At 38.5% G+C, this 20,907-nt stretch overlaps 1 protein-coding gene across 1 annotated transcript in view; it reads left to right on the top strand.

Annotated features, from left to right (window-relative positions):
* ELAPOR2 (endosome-lysosome associated apoptosis and autophagy regulator family member 2) overlaps positions 1-20,907 on the top strand; it is an 86,773-nt gene that overhangs the window by 43,359 nt on the left and 22,507 nt on the right. The window contains exons 10-17 of the mRNA XM_044245932.1: positions 2,605-2,695; positions 3,362-3,464; positions 6,790-6,927; positions 8,363-8,626; positions 9,335-9,508; positions 11,143-11,332; positions 12,534-12,630; positions 13,291-13,392. Coding sequence (XP_044101867.1) covers positions 2,605-2,695; positions 3,362-3,464; positions 6,790-6,927; positions 8,363-8,626; positions 9,335-9,508; positions 11,143-11,332; positions 12,534-12,630; positions 13,291-13,392 — 1,159 coding nt within the window. The remainder of the gene's footprint in view (positions 1-2,604; positions 2,696-3,361; positions 3,465-6,789; positions 6,928-8,362; positions 8,627-9,334; positions 9,509-11,142; positions 11,333-12,533; positions 12,631-13,290; positions 13,393-20,907) is intronic.

Below are 20,907 nucleotides of genomic sequence, written 5' to 3'. Positions count from 1 at the left end.
TGTTTTCCATAAACCACAAACCATGGCAACAGGGTGCCCTGCAAAAGACAGAACATGGCAACCTCCTCCTTCCCCCGGGGCAGGGTGCAAGGGTGCAGAATGATCCAGCAACAGCTCTCCCTGTGGGGCCCTGCTCCCTCCCCTCTCTCCTCTCTCTCTCCTCCCCTGAGGATAGGTGCAGGTGTGAGATGCAGTCTTTTTTGGAGTTTGGCACACACAAGAGTGAAGAATGATATTCCCTGAGGGTTTACTAAAGAGGAGGGGTCCCAGTCTTTCAGCTCTGGGGCTGGTGATCAGGGCGCTGCCATTTTTATTTTCATTCTCTAAAGTGGGACAGAAAGCCTTCAGGGAGCAAAAGCCACATAGAGCAATCCGGAGCAGCTTGCACTGACCCTGGCTCCCTGGCAAGGGTTGGTGTAACTTCACCCAGGCAAAGACATCTGAGAGTCAATGCAGTAGGCCCCTCCCACAGAAGACCAGCTGGAACATCAGGAGAATACAAAGAGCACAAAGAACTCCAAAACTCCAGTGCTAGGGGAAAATAGTATGTAGAATTTGAGGGTTTTTTTTTTCTCATGATTCTTTTGTCTTTCAGTTTTAAATTTTCCTTTTTGTCTTTTTCCTTTTCAGCTAGTTTCTTATTTTATCAACTCTTTGTTTTTAAGTTTTTTTTAAACTTTTGCTTTTACATTTATAAATATGTTCTTCATTTTTGGCTTCCTTTCACTGTATTCAATTATATATATATATATATATGCATACATACATACATACATATATATGTTTTGTTTTCTTTACAATTTTAGGATTTAGTGTCTTCTAACAAACAGACCAAAATATACTTAGGACCAAGTGAACCACCTGTTTTGTCAATCTGGGAGATTTTATTCTCTCCTTTTACCCCCCCCCTTTTTTTTCCTTTTTTTTTTTTTTTTTTGGTTTCTGATCTCTTCAGATTTGTCTAGTGTGTATTTTGCTTGGGTCATGGTTGATACTTTTGATTTTATTTTCTTGTTCATCCATTCTTCTCTGAGCAAAATGACTAGAAGGAAGAATTCACAAGAAAAGAAAGAACTTGAGGTAATACTCTCTGCCACAGATCTAATCAATATGGATATACATAAAATGCCAGAGCTGGAATTCAGGATAATAATTATAAAGTTACTAGGTGGGCTTGAACAAAACAGAAAAGACACTAGAGAATCTCTTAGTGCAGAAATAAAATCTCATCAGGCCAAAATTAAAAATGCTTTAACTGAGATGCCGTCTAAAATGGATGCTCTAACAGGTAGGGTAAATGAGGCAGAAGAGAGTCAATGACATAGAAGATAAGATGATGGAAAGAAAGGAAGCTGAGGAAAAGAGAGAAAAACAACTAATGGACCATGAGGTGAGGATTTGAGAAATCAGTAATACCAAAATGCAAAATAATATTAAAATTACTGAGGTCCCAGGGGAAGAAGAAGGAGAGAGGGATAGAAGGTATATTTGAGCAAATCATAGCTGAGAATATCCCTAATCTGGGGAAGGAAACAGGCATTCAAGTCTGAGGTAGCGAGAACCCATCCCTCAAAATCAATAAAAATAGTCCAACACCCCAGCATATAATAGAGAAGCTTGCAAATTTCAGAGGTAAAGAGAAAATCCTGAAAGCAGCTCAAGAGAACTCTTTAACCTACAGGGGGAGGAACATTAAACCGACAGCAGATCTATCCACAGAGACCTGGAAGACCAGAAAGGGCTGGCATGTTATATTCAGGGTACTAAATGAGAAAAACATGCAGCCAAGAATACTTTATCCAGCAGCATATCTCCTTCCATTCAAAATGGAAGGAGAGGTAGGGAGCTTCCAGGACAAACAGAAGCTAAAAGACTCTGTGATCACTAAACCAGCCCTGCAAGAAATATGACAGGGGATCCTGTAAGTGAAGAGAGAGCCCATTAGTAATACAGACCAGAAAGAAACAGAGATAACCTACAGAAATGGGGTCTTTACAGGTAATACAATGGCACTAAACTCTTACATTTCAATAGTTAACTCTGAATGTAAATGGGCTCAATGCCCTATTCAAAAGATACAGGTATCAGGTAGATTAAAAAAGCAAGACCCATCCCTATGCTGTCTGCAAGAGACTCATTTTAAACCTACAGACACTTACAGATTGAAAGTGAGGCGGGGAGGGGAAATATTTATCATGCTAATGGACATCAAAGGAAAGCTGGGGTAGCAGTCCTTAAATCATTCAAATTAGATTTCAAACCAAAGACCATAGTAAGGAATGAAGAAGGACACTATATTATACTTAAAGGGTCTATCCAACAAGATCTAACAATTATAAATATTTATGTGCCTAACTTGGGAGCAGCCAATTATAGAAACCAATTAATAACAGAATTAAACACATTGATAATAATACAATAATAGGGTACTTCAACAGCCTACTCACTGTAATGGACAGATCCTCTAAGTAGAAGATCAACACAGAGTATTTCTAACTTTGAACATAAACACTAATAGTCTTTTTTATTTTTTTACCTTATTTAAAAAGATTGTTGGAAATCAATGGGATTTTTCCTGATAAAGATACCTTATCTCATTTCCAGGTTGGGAGGTGGCTGGAGATCATATCCAGAGTGGAGCTGGAGGTTCAGATAATGATTACCTGATCTTAAACTTGCATATCCCAGGATTTAAGTAAGGAAAACCAATTCTGATTCCTTTCTGTAAGAATCCTAATGCCTGTTTCCCTATAGAAATAGATGCTTTCATAAAACATACTTATGTTGTGATGGTCTTAGCAAATAATGAACTGTTGTAGGATAATATATTACATTTAAGAATATCTGTAGAATTGGTGATTGAGAAACTGTAACCATTAGTTGTATGTTTAGATGAAGATGAAAGTTTTTAACAATAATTCTATCCAAATGTTACAATAACCATGATTATTGGATGCTTAATGAAGAAATTTTCTCAAGTTGTTGTTTGTGGGAGTATTTTTGGTTTATAAATTTATTTTTTCTCAGTTTTATCTGTAAAGTAGTCTGTTATAACTGTTTAAATTCTTTTTTGCTTTGGTTCTCCATGTTGACATTTCCCGATAGGCATATTTTTCTTGCTTTAGGATGAATGGTAATAGTTGTATCAGGAGATTCAAGCATATTACCGTTGTTGTGTAAGCTCCTTACTGGGATGGTCTGGGGACACCGAGATGGAGCAGGGAAGAAGTGGCTGTGGGGAGCCATTGATTAGGGGAAGAGAAGAGCATTGCTTTCAGCTTAATGGAGAACATGACTTAGTTTTGTGTCATATTATATTTAGAATATACAATAAATATTATAATTTTAATCTGTCAAATAGGCCACCAACGTCTATGACTGGAGCCATGGGTTCTGAACTGGGAAGAATAACATTTGTCTTTGAGACCCTCTGTTCGGCTGACTGTGTTCTATACTTCATGGTGGTAAGTGAAAGAGAGGCTTTCAAAGGCAGGTTTCTAAGCTTGGCATTGTCTTTCAAGTGCCAATTCATTCATGCAAGCTGGGATAAGAATCCCATTTTTCTTCCCATTCTTAGGTCCTTGCAGAAAGTTAAAAAATATCTAAAGAAGTCACTAAAGAATGTGCAGTGCAGCCCACAAAGAAAGCTTGTGTTCCTCATGGGGAGGACTGAGCAAGGGGGCTCGGGTGACTGATGGAAATCTGGTAAAAACTCCTTCATAAAGATATGCCATCAGCACAATGAAAACTCTCCTCTGATAACCATTCTGTGGTTCACATCACTAGGAAGGAAAAACCTCTATAAGGAAACTCTTCACTGTTAAATTAATAAATGTAGACAAAGGACTTACTATGTGCATGTCATACTTCTGCCCCATTTTTTCTAGATGGCCTATACATATCAACTCTTAGCTTGAGAAAAGAAGCAACAAAAAATTTATTAAGACCTTTTGTGGGTATTACGATGTTGTTAGCTAAGATTTTAACACTGTAAGTAGTGACTTCAAAGACATTGTTTCTGCTTTTCTCCCAAGTCTTTTAGTAGCTAGTTGGCAATCTATTAACAGTTTCCTCTGTGACATACAAATTAGATGAAGATTTTAATATTTGTGATTACTTCCAGCTTAAGGGAAGGCAGGCTGTTTTCTTCTTTAAAAAAAAAAAAAAAAGGACTTTGTTGTGGTAAAAGAAGATCATGAATAATCTTCAACACATCCATTTATTTATTTTTTATAAGATTTTATTCATTTATTTGACAGAGATCACAAGTAGGCAGAAGGGCAGGCAGAGAGAGAGAGAGAGAGAGAGAGAGGAGGAAGCAGGCTCCCCACTGAGCAGAGAGCCCAACATGGGGCTCGATCCCAGGACCCTAGGACCATGACCTGAGCCGAAGACAGAGGCCTTAACCCACTGAGCCACCTGGATGCCCCAAAACATCCATTTAATACACTACAAATAAGCAATAATTCAATTCCCAGCTCTGCCTCCGTATTTCTTTAATCTGTTCATTCTTTTTCACCGTCAGTGCCATTACTGAGGTCCTGACTCCCACTATTTCTCAGTAGCCATCTGTATTCTTTTTCTCTCCATTCTCTCATATATGCTGCTGTCAAAATGTTCTTTATAAACATCAAAACAGTAATGGAGACCTCCACAACGAATCGCCTCCTTCCCCTTGCTAGTTGGTTACTGCCTATGGCAGTGGCGATTAAAGTGTGGGCGCTGAACCAGCATCACCTGGGAATTTGTTAGAAATATAGATTTCTCAGGCCTCTCCTGGTCTTAATGAGAAGCTCTGGCGATGGGCCCAGATATCTGTGTTCTAGCCAGCCACAAGGGTGGTTCTAACATCAATGAAGGTTTGAGTGCCAACAGCCTCTGAATGCACTTAAAATTTCTTAGCATGGCTCAGTTTGGGTTTTTGTCCTCTTTGCCCAGCCTCTTTTTACCAAGTCCACCATTACTACTCACACCTCTTCAGGCAACCTGAATTTGTTTGAGGGCCTCTCTGTACTTCAGTTCTCATACTTGGCACTCTGAACCAGAATGGCTCTCTTCCTTTTGCTCCTTTGTCTGGTGAACTCCCATTCATAATTCAAGGGGGGCTCAAACTTCACCTCTTCTGGGAAGCTTTCTCTTAGTCCTTTAAGTGAAATTAGCCGTTCTCTCCAGTGTGCTCCAAAAACTCTTTGAGAAAACTCTGTTTTAATTATGTGACTGTATTGATGTTTTTGTCTCTCCCACTTAACCGAGCACTCCTGAGGGTAGGAATCATAGCTATTTATTTTTGTAAATCAGTTTTAGAGTTTTTGGCTCATAGAAGAATCTGTTAGTTTTCTTTCCTCTCTGTTTGATTCAGTTTTCTCACAGGATTTTTTGTGATGTCAATTAAATAGTGTATAGAAATGCTCTCAAAACCATGCAGGTTTTCCAAACCTTTTACAAAGGTAAGATGATATTATTTGTGGTAATGCAATAAATTTCATTAATTATTGGAATAAACATGTAGAAAGATGATGTTTTAACAGAGAACTGTCTGTGTATTCTGAGCTCCTTTTAGGAAGCGGCATGTATGGTGGTTTGGTCATTTGGTAACGTGGAGAATTCTGTAATGTATGACAAGCACATTCTGTTATTCCTGTCTGTGGTGTGAACTCAAGACACATCTCTTTACAGCATATTTGATTACTTTATAATGTTTGACTCCTATGTTTATATCATAGAAAGAAACAGACATATCTTGAGCTCATGCCACCATATGGTCAACATCCCGGATAATGTAACAGAAGCCCATCCGAATTTCTAAGTCATCTAGTAGGGTTTCTGTAGGGACCACTAATTAGAAAATTCAAGGCTGGCTTTGATTTTCACTTCAAATTAGTTAGTTGTGCATTACATTATTTGGTTCACTTACTATATTTGTTTGCTAATCGTCTTAATGACAGCATTTTGGTTAGAATGTCACACATTTGTAGGATATTCTAAATATTGAATTTAGCTAAGGAAATCAGAAATAAAATATTACACATATTCCTTTGGAATTCAAGTTTAAGCAGCAGAATAAGATTCTTTGGACTTAAAATAACATTCTGGTTAATAAACACTTGGAGAAGCCTGCAAGTTGCAAGTGTCGTTCAAGGGGAACTTAGAACTCCTGTGTAAGAGCTGCCTAGCAGACTCTCTCAAGGAAAAAGGCAAACATGGAAAGCCTTGCTCTTCTGTGAGAAGTTTACTGTGAGAAATTGGAGGAATTTGTTTTCCCTTTGAAGTGTCTTTCTTTCTTTCTTTTTGTATTTTATTTATTTATTTGACTGAGAGAGAACACAAACAGGGGAAATAAAAAACAGAGAGGCTTCCCCTCTCACTCATAGAGCAGGGAGCCCGATGCAGGACTTGATCTCAGGACCCCAGGATCATGACATGAGCTGAAGGCAGACACTTTACAGACTGAGCCACCCAGGCACTCCGGAAGTGTATTTCCTAAGCTAGAGTCACCTGCACACAGACACATGCACACACACACACACACACACACACCATTAAATGTACTAAAATTTGAGACTTCTTTCAGGTTATATTGACAATGTGTTTGAAAAATTGTAGTTACTAAGCTGGTAAGTGCTTGTGTAGACTTGGAGAGAGGTTTTGAGAGTTCTAGGATGATGTGTTCTGCAGATAAATATTCATTGTCCCTCCAGGGGTTTTTGTAATGACATATTTGTAATGTATACACCTGTATATTAATCCTGAGTTTGTGCTTTTTTGTTTATATTTTCTACTATATATTAGGATATTAATAGAAAAAGTACCAATGTGGTGGAATCATGGGGTGGAACCAAAGAAAAGCAAGCTTATACCCACATCATATTCAAGAATGCAACATTTACATTTACATGGGCATTCCAGAGAACCAATCAAGGTCAAGATGTAAGTTCCAAACACTTTTTTTTTTTCAATGCAAAGATCATGCTCCTGATGGAAATTTGTACAAAATGATCACCTATCTCTTTTGGAGGAAAAGACTTAGTTTTCTATTGATATGGGATCAATCATTTGGTTATAGAGTGGATTAGTATTAAAATGGTTTGAGAGCAAGAATGTATGAAATTGAATAACACAACGTATCTTTGGATTGTTTTACGCTAAACAGATATATTTGCTGAAAGCTTAAGAGAAAGAAAATCTGACTGTAGTAAGGCTTTCTAAGACTTTGAGAAGGCTGGTGACGGTCTTCCTCTTTTTCTGAATGATCCTACATTTGTCTTGGAGCCCTTAACTGTTGTTGGTTTATTATTTCATTGTAGTGATGTCGCCTTTTATAGCCTGGAGAGTGTGTATGTACACATGATTGGGTTTACACACAGAATTATTTATTTTCTTTTACTGTCCCTGCTAGAGTAGACCTTAATTCTCCCCTAAGTAAGTTCCATTGTATGTTTTGATAGTAACAAGACTTACTTTTGTGATCTCCATAGACGTGACCTTCCCAAGGTGAAAACAAGGTAAACCACTTAAAGCTGTGGTGACAAATGCAGAACATTTTCTCTTTTCTCTTTGGGCTTTCCCTGGGGAACCCATTCCCAGATGTTATTTGACTCTGATTGTTGATGGGTGTTTGGATTACCATCACGTGGGGCATGAACATACTGTGGAATGTTTCCTCATCTTCTTCTTGTCCCTCCCCCAGACAAAAGACATTAGTAGTCTAGGGTAGCTCTCTTCTCTACTGATAGAGAGGTGCCACTGCCTGGTGGGAACTAGATCTTGATTGACCCAATGTTGCAAGAAGAAAAAGTATAGTTAGACCCAGGGATTTGTTCTCTACTCTGCAACCCTTCACTAGAAATCCATACATAGGTCAGGGAAAGTACTGGAGAGAGAGAGAGAGAAAGTCCCAAAGGGATGGTGTGATGGCATCAAGGTCAGTGTTTGGTGAGGACCAGAGTCCTCGTCTTTCAAGGCTAACCCCTCTTCAAAAGCTTTACCACTTGTACCCTGCAAACATCCTATTGTACCATTACAGTTAGGCTTATCTCTGAATAAACCATCATGGGAGATAAAGCTGCTCCTGTGTTAAACCATACCAGTTCTTCCAGATGTAAAGCCTATAAACATGCCCGATTTTGCGGTGATTGTGGATAACCTCCTGGAACTCCATTACTATGGAGATTAGCTCCTAGTGTTGAGATTTAAGATTTTTTTTTTTTAAAGAACCAAGAAGAAGTAACTTTAATCCATTATTGATTATAAACTGCTAGTCTGGAACACTCTGCTTAGCTATTTTGGTGATATCCACACAAAACGATCTGGTTGTACGATTAAGCCCCAAGGCAGAAGTCATTACTTTCTGCTCTCTTTTTAGAATAGACGGTTCATCAATGACATGGTGAAGATTTATTCTATCACTGCCACTAACGCAGTTGATGGGGTGGCGTCCTCATGCCGTGCCTGTGCCCTCGGTTCTGAACAGTCGGGCTCATCGTGTGTCCCCTGCCCCCCAGGCCACTACATTGAGAAAGAAACCAACCAGTGCAAGGAGTGTCCACCTGACACCTACCTGTCCATACATCAGGTCTATGGCAAGGAGGCTTGTATCCCATGTGGGCCTGGGAGTAGAAGCACTCAGGTAAGTGAGTGTGTGTTTCAGTTATTGCCAGGAAAACTTTAATAGAGACACTCATACGATCCCCTTAATATTTCTCCAGGAACTATGTTGTAATTCTATTTAGAAATGGCCTTTTCATTCTTCTTGTTTTCTCTCCTCTTACATTTATGAAGCACGTGAACATGTCTTATGTGCCATAAAAGCCCTAATTCCTGGGGGCATCAGATATTAAGAAAAGTACCCCAATAAGAATGGTTTACATTCTTGTAAATATGAAAATTAGATTTTTGTGTATTCTGTTAGGGGAGAGCAAGTAAACTCCCTCTGTGGGTTGGCCATAAGAATATAGGGAGAGCAGCAAGTATATCTTAGACTATTTTAAGGGCAACGGTTGATGTTATATTATGGGTGAAGGAGAAAGTAGTTTTATTGTCTCTTGAAACTGGCATAACAGGGACTTTTAGCTATTTATTAAAATACCTTTTTCCAAGAAACTGGTCTTAGAATAACTTTGCTGTTACTTTAAAAAATGCTGATTTTTCTGTACTCTGCCTTGGAAAATTTAATTATTTTTTGGAAATTCCCTATATTCATGTGATAAACCATAACTAAGAAAAAAAATGAAACAATTTTTAAACATAGAACTGTTTTTGAAACACATTTTTCATAGCAGCTAATATTTTGCTTTCTACTAAATATTTTTTTTTCTTTTTTAATCTTTAATCAAAGGACCACTCAGTTTGCTATAGTGACTGCTTTTTCCACCACGATAAAGAAAATCAGAGTTTGCACTATGACTTCAGCAACCTCAGTAGCGTGGGCTCATTGATGAATGGACCCAGCTTTACCTCCAAAGGAACCAAATATTTCCACTTCTTCAATATTAGTTTATGTGGGCATGAGGTGAGTTCTGGCTGTCAAAATGAGATGGAGCTGTATTTCAGCTCTGATTGAGTTGATATTTTCTGTGTGGATGGCCAATAAAATCTCTATGGAAACTAACAACCAAATGTCAGAAACTGAGCTGTGATTGCTTAAATCCTGCATTGCCTCTTAGCATGTTGGCAGCTTTCTCCAGCAGGGCCAGCCTTGTCTGCCTCTGCGTCCATCAGAGCACTTATTCCCCAGCCCCTGGAACCCCAGAGATAATGATCTTCATTATGAGATGCTGTGCCAGATTTTATGCAAAGAAAATAAAAAGAGATCTGATGACCACAGATGTTTTCAGGCAAAGGGATCTATAAATTTTACATGGTGTGGTGTTTGTCCTGTTCTGATTTCACAAGGAGTGATCTAAAACACTCAGCTGGCTAGTCACTCAGTTCATTCAATAAATAAATGCATATTAAATATGTTTTGCCAAATATTGAGTGAAGCGGTGATGAGATTCTTTACATTACGTATTACATTTCTTTTTGTCCCTATGCCTGTGTTACCCCTGTCTTGCCTTCCTTCTATCCCCTCTTGTTTTCTGTCCTCTTTCTCTTTTCTTTTCTATTCTGATTCCTTTCCTTTTGTTGCTGTGTTTGCCTTTCTTTCCTTAATAGTTTCTCTCTGATCTTTTCCATTTTTTTCCTCTTCTCAGTTTCAACAATTTAAGCTTAGTAACAATATATTGTACCTGTATTGTTGTGAGAAGGTTTAGTGGAGGAAGAAACTTTTTTAAAGTTTGGACTGCTAGCTGCATGAAGAAAGATAAGTTGACATTCCTTTCTTTGGGCCCATGTGTGCTCACCCTACAGCTAAGACTAATAAAATTGTCTTCCTTTTCCCCTTTATACTGTCCTACATAGAAATTATAAAGCTATAGTTGTTTGTAGTGGGACTATAGTATATTTAAACAGTCTTCCAATTTTTATAGATTACATATTCCAACTGAGTGAATGATTCAAAAAGTAAACTCCTGTATTCCCTTCACCTTCCTCTGTAGTTGAGTAGTTATACGTCATTGAGTGTGAGTAGCTGAATGAAGACACTCATAGTGACCAACTATTAAGAATTTAGATGGTGTCCTAAATTTTGCTTCAATAGGACTTTCAGGCTTTCTTCTTCAGACTTCATATTACCTTTTTGCCACAACAAATTAATAAAGGAGAAGAAAGAGCACGTCTTTTTCTTTGACATTAAAACCTTCACCAAGAGTTATCTGGTCTCTTTGAACACATTGTTATCCTTTGAATTGACGGTTTCATGGGTGACTTTTAGTTCCTTAAATTAGATGGCTTTCATCCAGCACAAATGATGCTTGTAGTTGGAAGAGCAGTGCAGTCTTGAATTTCTATATTCATTGTAATTTAAATGACTCAACCCTGGTTAAACATTGGAATTCCTCAAGAGCTTTAAAAAAAAAAATGCCAGTGCCTGGGCCCCACACCATACCAGTTAAAGCAGAATGTCTGCAGTGAGGAGAGAGACACTGCTCTACGAGGGTCATGAGCTCTCGGAGATCTAACGTAAGGACTGACTCTTCCACACACACACACACACACACACACACACACACAAAGAGGTTTCTCTTTATGACTTTATTTTCCTAGGGAAAGAAGATGGCTCTCTGTACCAACAATATAACAGACTTCACAGTAAAGGAAATAGTGGCGGGGTCCGATGATTATACGAATTTGGTAGGAGCCTATGTATGCCAGTCAACTATTATTCCTTCTGAAAGTAAGGGTTTCCGAGCAGCCTTATCATCACAGTCCATCATTCTGGCAGATACATTTTTAGGTAAGCTTCGTTTGGTTCCTGTATGTATGCATGCAGTTATTCTAAACTGGGGGCATCAGATATTAAGTACTGGTAACTTGTCATTGTGTTGGTATTTGCCATAGATGATGATGGCGGCATGTAATTCTAAAACATCACTTTGTAACATGGTTCCAAAGCCCCTGAAGTTGAGATCTATTGGTCAATCTAAGTGAATGCAAGCATCTCCTGAATTTATGCATAATTTTTTGGGGGGAGTCTGTGCTTTTCATCAAATTCTCCAGGAGCTTAAAAGCAGAATAAGATTAGAAACCAAAACTATAAACAAAAGGACATCAAGCAAATATTGTATAAACCTAAATCATAATATCCACCTCCAGTTTTCATAAGTAAGTTGGTGACACTTAGTAAAGGTGAATGTGCGGAGCTTTATTCCCCATCTGTCTTTCCTGTCTTTGTAGACTAGAAGGCGTAAGAAAGTTTTAAGAATGACCACTTAGTGATTTTTATGGATCAAGTTCATTAGAACCTCTGGGATGGTGATATAACATATAACAGTATAACAATTTAACAAGCTTCTTGTGATTCTAATGTACAGCAGAGTTGAGAACCCATTGCTATCAACTCCAGAGGAATTTAGCTTTAATTTTCAGCACCGTGGTCAGTTACCGAGCCAGCTGGAGAGGTTGCTGTTACTGCTTGCATTTTGGCTCTGTGGTCATTTTGTCTCCAAGGGATGGAAGAAATGCCTGACTTAGATAAAACAAAATTTGGAGTTGCTTTCTGGAAGTTATTGGGTACAAAAATTTTTTGTTTTCTCAGGTGTGTCTATATTGAGTGGAAAGCTGTATTAGCAAAACAGCCCAGCTCTTACGTTAGAAGCTGAGAATTTTAATAATGTTAAGATGTTGAAGTGTTAGAGCTGGGGGCTTTAGAGATCATCTCAATTATTTCACACATTTTACAGATTTAGGATATAAGGCCCAGGGATGTGAAGTGATTTGAGCAAAATTACAGAGCTACAGAGTAGATTCTTTTCTTTTTTTTTCTTAGAGTTTGGAACGGTACTTGATCTTACTGTGAATGCATAGATTTAATACAATTTTTATTAATTATCAAATGACAGTATCCGAGTAAAGCTGGTTTCTATTCAGATACACAGAGACTAAATAAATCTCATTCTTCTATATTGCTTAATACCTTCTTTTTTATTGTCATCTAGGAGTGACTGTTGAAACGACATTGCAAAATATTAATATAAAAGAAGAAATGTTCCCAGTTCCCTCTAGCCAAATACCAGATGTGCATTTCTTTTATAAGTAAGTAAAGATGCTGCTTCCCTTGACTATTTTAATCAAGAGTATTTTGGTACCTAGAATAGTAGCTTATTATACTTAATAGATACTCAATGATTTGTTCTTAAATAGAAGACTTAGTGTAAAGCAAGAAGCATGAACTATTTTGAAAATGTTATATAAGTTCTGATATGTATAATATATATCTTTTTTCTGATTATATATATTTTTCTATATTTCTACTTTATATCTATTTCTTGTATATACTCTATTTTACCTATACTTTATATATATATATTTTTTTCTTATAAATTGGGCAATAAAGAGACTCTACTTCCTTGTCCAGGCAGTATTTGTAATTCAGACATTTCATTATTAGCCAAAGTAGACACAACCTCTCTTCCCTTTGAAAAATTTTTGTGATTATGACTTTGATTATAATTATGGTGACTTGACTAAACACTTTGATGATAGCTTATTACTTTGCCTGAGAAAATAGTCCATTTTTCCTAGGCAGTGAAAGCAAATGAGCTCAATTTGTATTAAAATTTTTAATTAGTGAACTTGGACACATTTTTCTTATTCATTGTTGCACAGAGTGTGGGAGCAGTTACACACAGGATATTTATGTCTTGGTGATCTGTGTTGTGTCTATTGTGTAAAATGCCATTTGCCCTGCTATAGGTCTTCTACGACTACGACATCTTGTGTCAATGGCCGGTCAACTGCTGTGAAAATGAGGTGCAATCCTACTAAACCAGGAGCAGGAGTGATTTCAGTTCCCAGGTATTCTTACTTCTGTGTGGTCATTTCATATTTGTATTTATTGTGAGGCAGCAAAACTCTCCAGAATCCTATTATTTTAAGACATATCCTCTAGGAATGCAAAGCAGGAAGAACAGAAGAATATGTAGGTTTTCGTTGTGGGGATGTGCTGAGCATCTCTTAAGAGGACTAGGTCTTCACCAATCTCAGTACTTCCCCGTCTCCTCAATGCCGTCTTCTCCTCCTGTTTGCCTAAGTGTCTGTTTGTCTTGAAAATTATTCAACTAATTATATAATTATTGTGTTTGTATCCTCGTATTAATTCATAGTGGTTAGTCCTAATTTTCCTAAGAGCTGCTTTACACATAACCTGTCTGATAGTATTTCATCAGCGAACTACCTGGGTGGTCTAGAAGGAAGTAATCTACCCTCCCAATCATAGCTTCTTTCTCTGTAAGGTGGGGGGCATAGTAGATAATTTATATGCTCCATTTCCAGCTCTTTCGTTTTCTGATGAATGGCGGCAGAATGACAGAGGTAGGGTCTCATCTGTAGAATACACAATACAATTCATTTAACTTACTGGCATTGAGAGAACAGCTCTCCACAGTGTCAGTCTGACTAATATAGTCCACCTGGATGGGAACTCTAGGAGAGAACGAGCAATTTCATGGACCCAGAACTGTCAACTTACCTACTGTTTTCATGGCGTGAGTGCCATTTAGATGTCTGCTGATTTTCATTCTTTGCACTTATTTATTTTTCCGTATGTAGATTATTTCTAATCTCTGTGTGGGATTAAGGTACCTTTGGAGCACAGTTTGACTTGCAGGTTTTTCTCCATCAAGCTAGTGAAAATGTATATTTAAAAATGATTGACTTGATTTTGTTTTTGATAGTTTCACCATAACCCATAAGAGATATGAAGCTCTTCTGCTCATGTCACCGCAGTATTGGAAACCAGCGGTCTGTTAGGTCAACTGCTTGATATCTTAAAAAGTTTAGCAGTACTAACAACATTGTGGGTTTACTTTGGGACATAAAGGTACACTAGCATTCATCTCTCACCAGCTGTGTTTCTCTGTCTGATGGATCTGGGAATTCATTTTTCTTTTCCCCTTTTCAAGGTGAGAGAAGTATATGATGAGAGGAGAACACAATGAAAGGTAACAGGTGTCGAGTGAAAGAGACAGGGGGGTCTGATGCCAAGAGCCTCATGTGGCGGAGGGTCCCTGGCACTGGCATCCAGGCTGGAGTCAGGGCAGTAAACCACACTTTGTTTAGGAGAAGGTGTGGTTAGAGTGGCTTTAATTATTCCCAGTATCCCACCATAGAGCTTTGAGTTCAGACGCTGCATTTGTTTATGGTAGCACCTCTAAGGTCCTTTTTTTGGACTTAGCAACTAGCCTCCCTGAGTCTGGTCTCAGGAAGTCTCTCTGATGGCTTCCAAGCAGATAATATGACCGAAGGTCAGGTCTGTCCTTCATTTTTTTGTTTATTTTTAAAATATATTTTACAGAGAGAGAGAGAGAGAGAGAGATCATAAGTAGGCAGAGAGGCAGGCAGAGAGAGAGGAGGAAGCAGGCTCCCTGGTGAGCAGAGAGCCCAATGCTCGATCCCAGGGCTCGATCCCAGGACCCTGAGACGATGACCTGAGCTGAAGGCAGAGGCTTAACCCACTAAGCCACCCAGGTGCCCCCAGGACTGTCCTTTAAGAAAGTGTCTCACTCTCACTCTCCCAAGGTGGGTTCTGATGTTTTAAGGTAATAGTAATAATAAAAAAAAAAGTCTCATGTTGTTAAATGATACAATTTAGAAACTTGGGGTTTTGTTGCCTTGTGAGAAGAGGAAAGGTTAAGTTTTTCCTTTGACCTCTAGCAGTTTTTTCTCTTCACAGAATTTAGCTGTCTTTGCCAGGGTTTCTCAAGATACTCTGTGGCAGAATACCTTCGGGGGGTCTATTTTAAAAATCAATTTCTAGATCTTTTTTGAAACCAAAACAATCTCTTGAGTGTTGAGCATAGGAATGCTTTTTAAAATACAAGGCATTCTTAGGTGCCTGGTTGGCTCAGTTGGTGGAGCATATGACTCCTGATCTCAGGGTTGTGGGTTCCAGCCCCATGTTGGGGGTAGAGATTACTTTAAAATATTATTTTAAAAACACAAGACAATTCTGTGCAGGTAAAAATTTTGGAACTACTGATCTCAATCCACATTTTGGTATTTTGGTGATTTGGCTTGCTTTTTTCTGAGATAAATCCTCAAACTTTGCTCTGTGTTTTAGTTTTCTGAAAAGCTCATTTAAAATGTCTTGGTCTACAGGGTAGTCCTTCACCCATATTTGGTAAAAATTTATATGTAATTATGATGCACATTGAGGTTTGAGGACCACTGCTCTAGGGAACAGCCGGAACCCCACAACCTAATGAGCTAACCTTCTATTCTTACTTGAATCAGTTCCCCATGAAGGCACAAGGGGGAGCCCTGGCATCAGCATATGAAAAACAGCTGCTTGTCCTGAAATAATTAGAGTTTTTTTTAGCTTTGGGGCTGAATAAAGATTTCCTACTAACAGTGAGGAAATGTTAACAGAGCCAGGTTTCTTCAGCTACTTTTGAAGAGGATTTACTTTGCAGTTTGGGGGAGCTGGGGGTGGGGAGCTTTAAGATCTCCAGAAGAGGGAAGAAGGTGCTAACCAGGCACTTGGCTTGAAAAAAGTCTCATATGCTGTGACCAGAAAGTCTCAGAAAGCAGACTTTGGCAGTTTGGAAGGGATGCCACCCCCGGGAATTCTCCTGTCTTGGCCAACAATCTTGGCAAAGCCGGCAAAGGAGACTTGAGTAGTAGTGATGTTGGTTGGGGCTCTGAAGCTTGTGACCTGAGAAAATGTCATAAAACCCTTAGTCTTGGGAAAATGAGAAGTTCTTAACAGAGCGTGGGCAGGCAGGAGGAAGGGACAATGTGTGTTCCCTGTGTATCTCATAGGAAATTTAGAGGGAATAGCAAATTATCAGGGCCGCCTACTAACCTGCAGTTGGAAAACTGTATCCTGTCTGTGTTTGGTCTGGCAAATGCAGTTGGTTTCTAATTCCACAAAGTGTCTGGGGTGGGTTGTGTGTGTGTGTGAGAAATTTTAGATAGAAACTTAACAGTATGGTATCTGTGGTGGAAGAAATCTGAGAACCAGAGTGAGTGGACTTTTGGGGATTTCCTGGTGGAGTTCGCATCTTGGCCAGCGAACAAATTTCTAACCAAGTAGAGTGCTGATAGCCCTAAATAGATCACCCTCCAGCCTCTGACTAAGAAACTTTTCAAACCTCCAGTCATGATCCTAGTTGTTAGGAAAATCAAAGATCCACCTTTCAATAGGAAAAATTTAGAACTAAATGACCATTGTGTCCTAAGTGTTCTTTCAAATGCGTAAGAAATTTCTGTGAATGGAAAGGTTATAAAAAGCATTATTAGAAAGTGGGCAAAATGGGTCATCTTCACTCTAATGAGAGACCTGCATCAGATGCATTTGCTTGACACAGTAGGGAACACTGAGGACCCTGGGTATACAGCTGTGGTGGCACAGTCAAGACAGAAGGATGTCCTGGCTGTGTTGATAATTCTTTTCTTCCCGTCATGTGTTCATCTTGCCATTTTGTCCCTCCAGTTTCTCAAAGGTAGAGATTTACAAAGAAGCGCACTGAGCCCAGAGGCAAATATCACATTTATCCGGGGATAATTCAATTGGTCTGCAAGTTATTGGTGCTTTGTTTAACATGAGTCATTCTTCCTCCAACGAGGTGGTCTTTAGTAATGATATGATTTAGAGGAAAATCATCATCCTCTCTTTCTCTCTGTCTCGATTTATGTAACTATATTTAACTGCTTGGAGAGTTTATGAATCAGTCTAAAACTCCTTTTGCCAAAACCTCCTTCAGAATCCAAATTCATCTTTATCATAAGGGTAGCCTTGGGCTCAGAGAGTCCAGCTAGTGAGTGGTTCTTGGCCAAATGGAGAGGGGCTACTGCTCATTAAAAGGGAAAAAAAAAAAAAAAGAGTTTAGCCTCTGAGAATGTTGTATCTCACAAAACGGATGCTTCAGAGGTCTGTCGTGATAGCATTCACAGGCGGAACATGCCAGAGCTTTATTCCACAGGCTCTGATTTAGAATATGCTCTGTCAAAATTATCGAACTTGCAGGACACTTGTGTTTTCTTTGGTCTTTGAAAGAGGTCTCTTGTAGCCAAAAAGTCTATCCATTTTAAGGGGGTAAGAAGCAAAGGATAATGATTGGTTAAGTGGGTTGCTTGTTTTCTTTTTTCCTCTGAACCACTTATGGACAGATAATAGATATCTAAATTGGTACAAGTTAAATTTAAAAGGCAGTGGAATTTAAAAGATAAAAGCCAAGTATGTTCTTAGAACAGGGAAAAGTGAGGAGGCATATAAAAGCTCTATGAGCATAAGTAAGAACCCGTTATGATCAAGAAATGGAAAAATTTGAATACAGAATTGTTAAAGTTATACAGTTCAAGCACTAATGAGTAATCGTAGGACATGACATAAAAAGATTACAAAACAGTCAAAAAGTTTAAAGATCCATTTTGAAATAAGGATGATAAAACTCTGACAGGTTTTGCAGATCTGTAGATAAGAAGGTCTGGAGAGTGTTAGCTAATGTAGTTTGTATAGATCTTGATCAGGTTCTGGCTTTTGGTAATTAACCTAGGGGAGAATCTGCAAAAAGGGAGTTTTTTGCAGGAGACTGGTAGAATTTTAGATCCCTGGATCAAAGAGGTATGGATCAGAAATCTTATGTTCAAACTCAGTCATAAGTGGTTGATACTCTTCAGCCTCAGGGCAAAATTGTAGCAAGATCCAAAGCCATTTTATGGATCCCACACAGGAAGGCTCTCAGTCCACTGGCGTTCTCACCTGAGAAAGGCTGAACTTCTCAGGAGCCAAAGCCAAGGGGCTACCAGCAGCTGGTCAGAGAGCATCACCCATGCCAGAGGATGCCAGTCCCTGAACTCCAAGATTGGGAAACACCAAGAAACCCAGAAAGCCCTTGCATGAAAGAAGCTGAGTAACAACCGTGCTCTGACACCCAATGAGAAAGTTTGAGGCACTTGAAACTATGGACTTTTCCCCCCAGTCTCTTGAGACCAACTCCAGAAGGGTCAGAGCCATACTGACAATGTACCTTATTTGAATGAGGTTAAGGCAAAAACAAGGTTACATTGTTTTATCAACTATCCCAACAATTAACAATTGATTAAGTATAGGGTTGTAGTAGTTCATAAGAAAATAAGATTATTGTCCATGAATTTTTGGTATGAACCAAGGAGATCCTGTCTTAGGTAAGATGATTCATATAAAGGAGGACACTAAAAACTCATAGCTCTGTTTGCTTCCCCCCCAGAATATGTATCCCATTTTAGAATCCAAAATAGAACTTACTTAACTTAAAAAGAACTTACTTAAAAAAAATTGATCGGAATTTTCACATGTTACCAGTGCTATCCTGATGGGAAAGGCAAGCCCAGAAACAAAATAAGGAAACTGGAAAGTCTTCCTTATTTAAGAGTAAAACCATATTATGGTGCACCTGGTTTTCCTTGTCAATGGTGGTTTCTGTACCTAGAATTCACAGCCTGTGGTGACAGGGGTGTGACCCTACAGGGGTCATCCTGTGGAATTCTAGTCTTCTGTGCTCCAACTGTCAGTGATTCACGTACTGCTCTTCAGACACTTACTTGCTGGTTTCTATGGTGATCTAGTAGACCAAAAATTTAAAAAGAGAAGCTCAGTTAGTGACACCTTTGAAAAGCCAGTGTGGGGAGGATGGAGATGATGGTGACCCGGGTCATCAAAGGGAAAAGAGTTTCACATATTTGGCGATAAAGCATTTGTTACCTTACTACACGCTTTTTTATTCTTAGTAGAAGAAAATCTTTTTGTGTTTTTTTCTCTTGCATTTTTTTTTTTCCTATTTTCGCTTTCCGTGTAAGCACTATTGAAACAAAGACTGCTTCCTACACCCTTGTCACTTCATAGGGAAGGCCTGATTCAAACTGTGAAACTTGGGTTTATAACAAAGAATCAAATTTGGATGTTCCATATTTTAACTGATTCGTTAGGTTGAAAGAATTAAAGAATTGATTCTAAACTGAACTACTTTCAACCTAAGAGCAGATTTTAAAAAGTAAATTCTCCCAGGGAAAGGCAGTGAATCATTGTAGTATTTTGACACTTACTGGCAGCTCTGTAAGTTACATCAATGTCTTGATTTTTTTCCCCTGGTTTCTGTAGTTCTACCAGTTCTTGAGAAAGTGATGTGCATTGTTAATAGTCTTTTATATTTTGCAGTACTTGAAACTTTCCCAAATTGTTCTCTTATTTTGTCCTTTATAAACACCCTAAGAAGGCAGTGAAACAGATGTCACTTCCGCTAAATTACAAATATGAAACAGTGGTGGGGGAGGGGCTAAGTCACTGGTGGAAAAAAACACAAAATCTCTTGCAAGTGCAGCCAGAATTGTAACCCGAGTTTTCTCTCCAGAGGTTTTTGCAACTTTAATTAATTTTCCCCCTTTTCTTTATTTGTTGAAGGTTTTATTTATTTTTTTTTCTTCACACTTTACTGGACTTACTCTTTTATTTTCCCAAGATAAACAGCCCTCGCTGCCCTTGAAAATGTGCCTGTGTTGGAAAGATAAAATAATTTGGGAAGGAGAGACTTCAGCAGGAAAGTATATTGGGTAATTTATGCTAAATGGTCAAAAAGTTAATTACCTTTAAAATTTCAATTCATTGCTGTACAAATAATTGTGTTCTTGAAGAACTTTTCTTTCTCTCTCTCTCTCTCTTTTTTAAGATTTTATTTATTTATTTGACAGAGATCACAAGTAGGCAGAGAGGCAGACAGAGAGAGAGAGGCGGGGCGGGGCGGGGTGGGAAGCAGGCTCCCCGCTGAGCAGAGAGCCCAGGACCCTGGGATCATGACTTGAGCCGAAGGCAGAGGCTTTAACCCACTGAGCCACCGAGGGGCCCCTTGGAAAACTTTTTCAAAAACTTGGTTTCCCAATTTTTTTTCAAAAGTGCAGTTTTGAGTTGGTTTTTTTGATGTGGAAGGTGGGAAATAGTGATAATTTTTTTAAGTGGCATGATTTTCATCTATTGTACTTACCTTTTAAATAAATACCTTTTTGTTTCTTGGTCTGAAAATACTTTACTGGCTTTTACAAACAGAAATCAAAGGAGGTAACAGTTAAGCTATTTTTCCTAAGAGTTCCCACTCGTTGCTGTTCTCAGCTCGAAAGTACTGGACCTCTGTTTCTAAGTACATTACACATAGCTGTGCCTTTCTTTACACCCCACGCATGATTACTTAGTTTATAGCGTACTATAGGCATTTCGACATTTAGAAGGATAATCCTATGAAAATGTAGACAATTTTTCGGCAGGCAGATTTTTGTTTTAGTGTTCATATTGTAGGATGACCTTAGAATATATACTAAGAGTATGAAATTTTACTTTGTTGC

This window comes from Neovison vison, chromosome 4, assembly GCF_020171115.1.
Source record: "Neovison vison isolate M4711 chromosome 4, ASM_NN_V1, whole genome shotgun sequence".
NCBI lineage: Eukaryota > Metazoa > Chordata > Mammalia > Carnivora > Mustelidae > Neogale > Neogale vison.
Note: the sequence above shows the minus strand (reverse complement) of the source record. Positions and strands in the feature narration are given on the sequence as shown.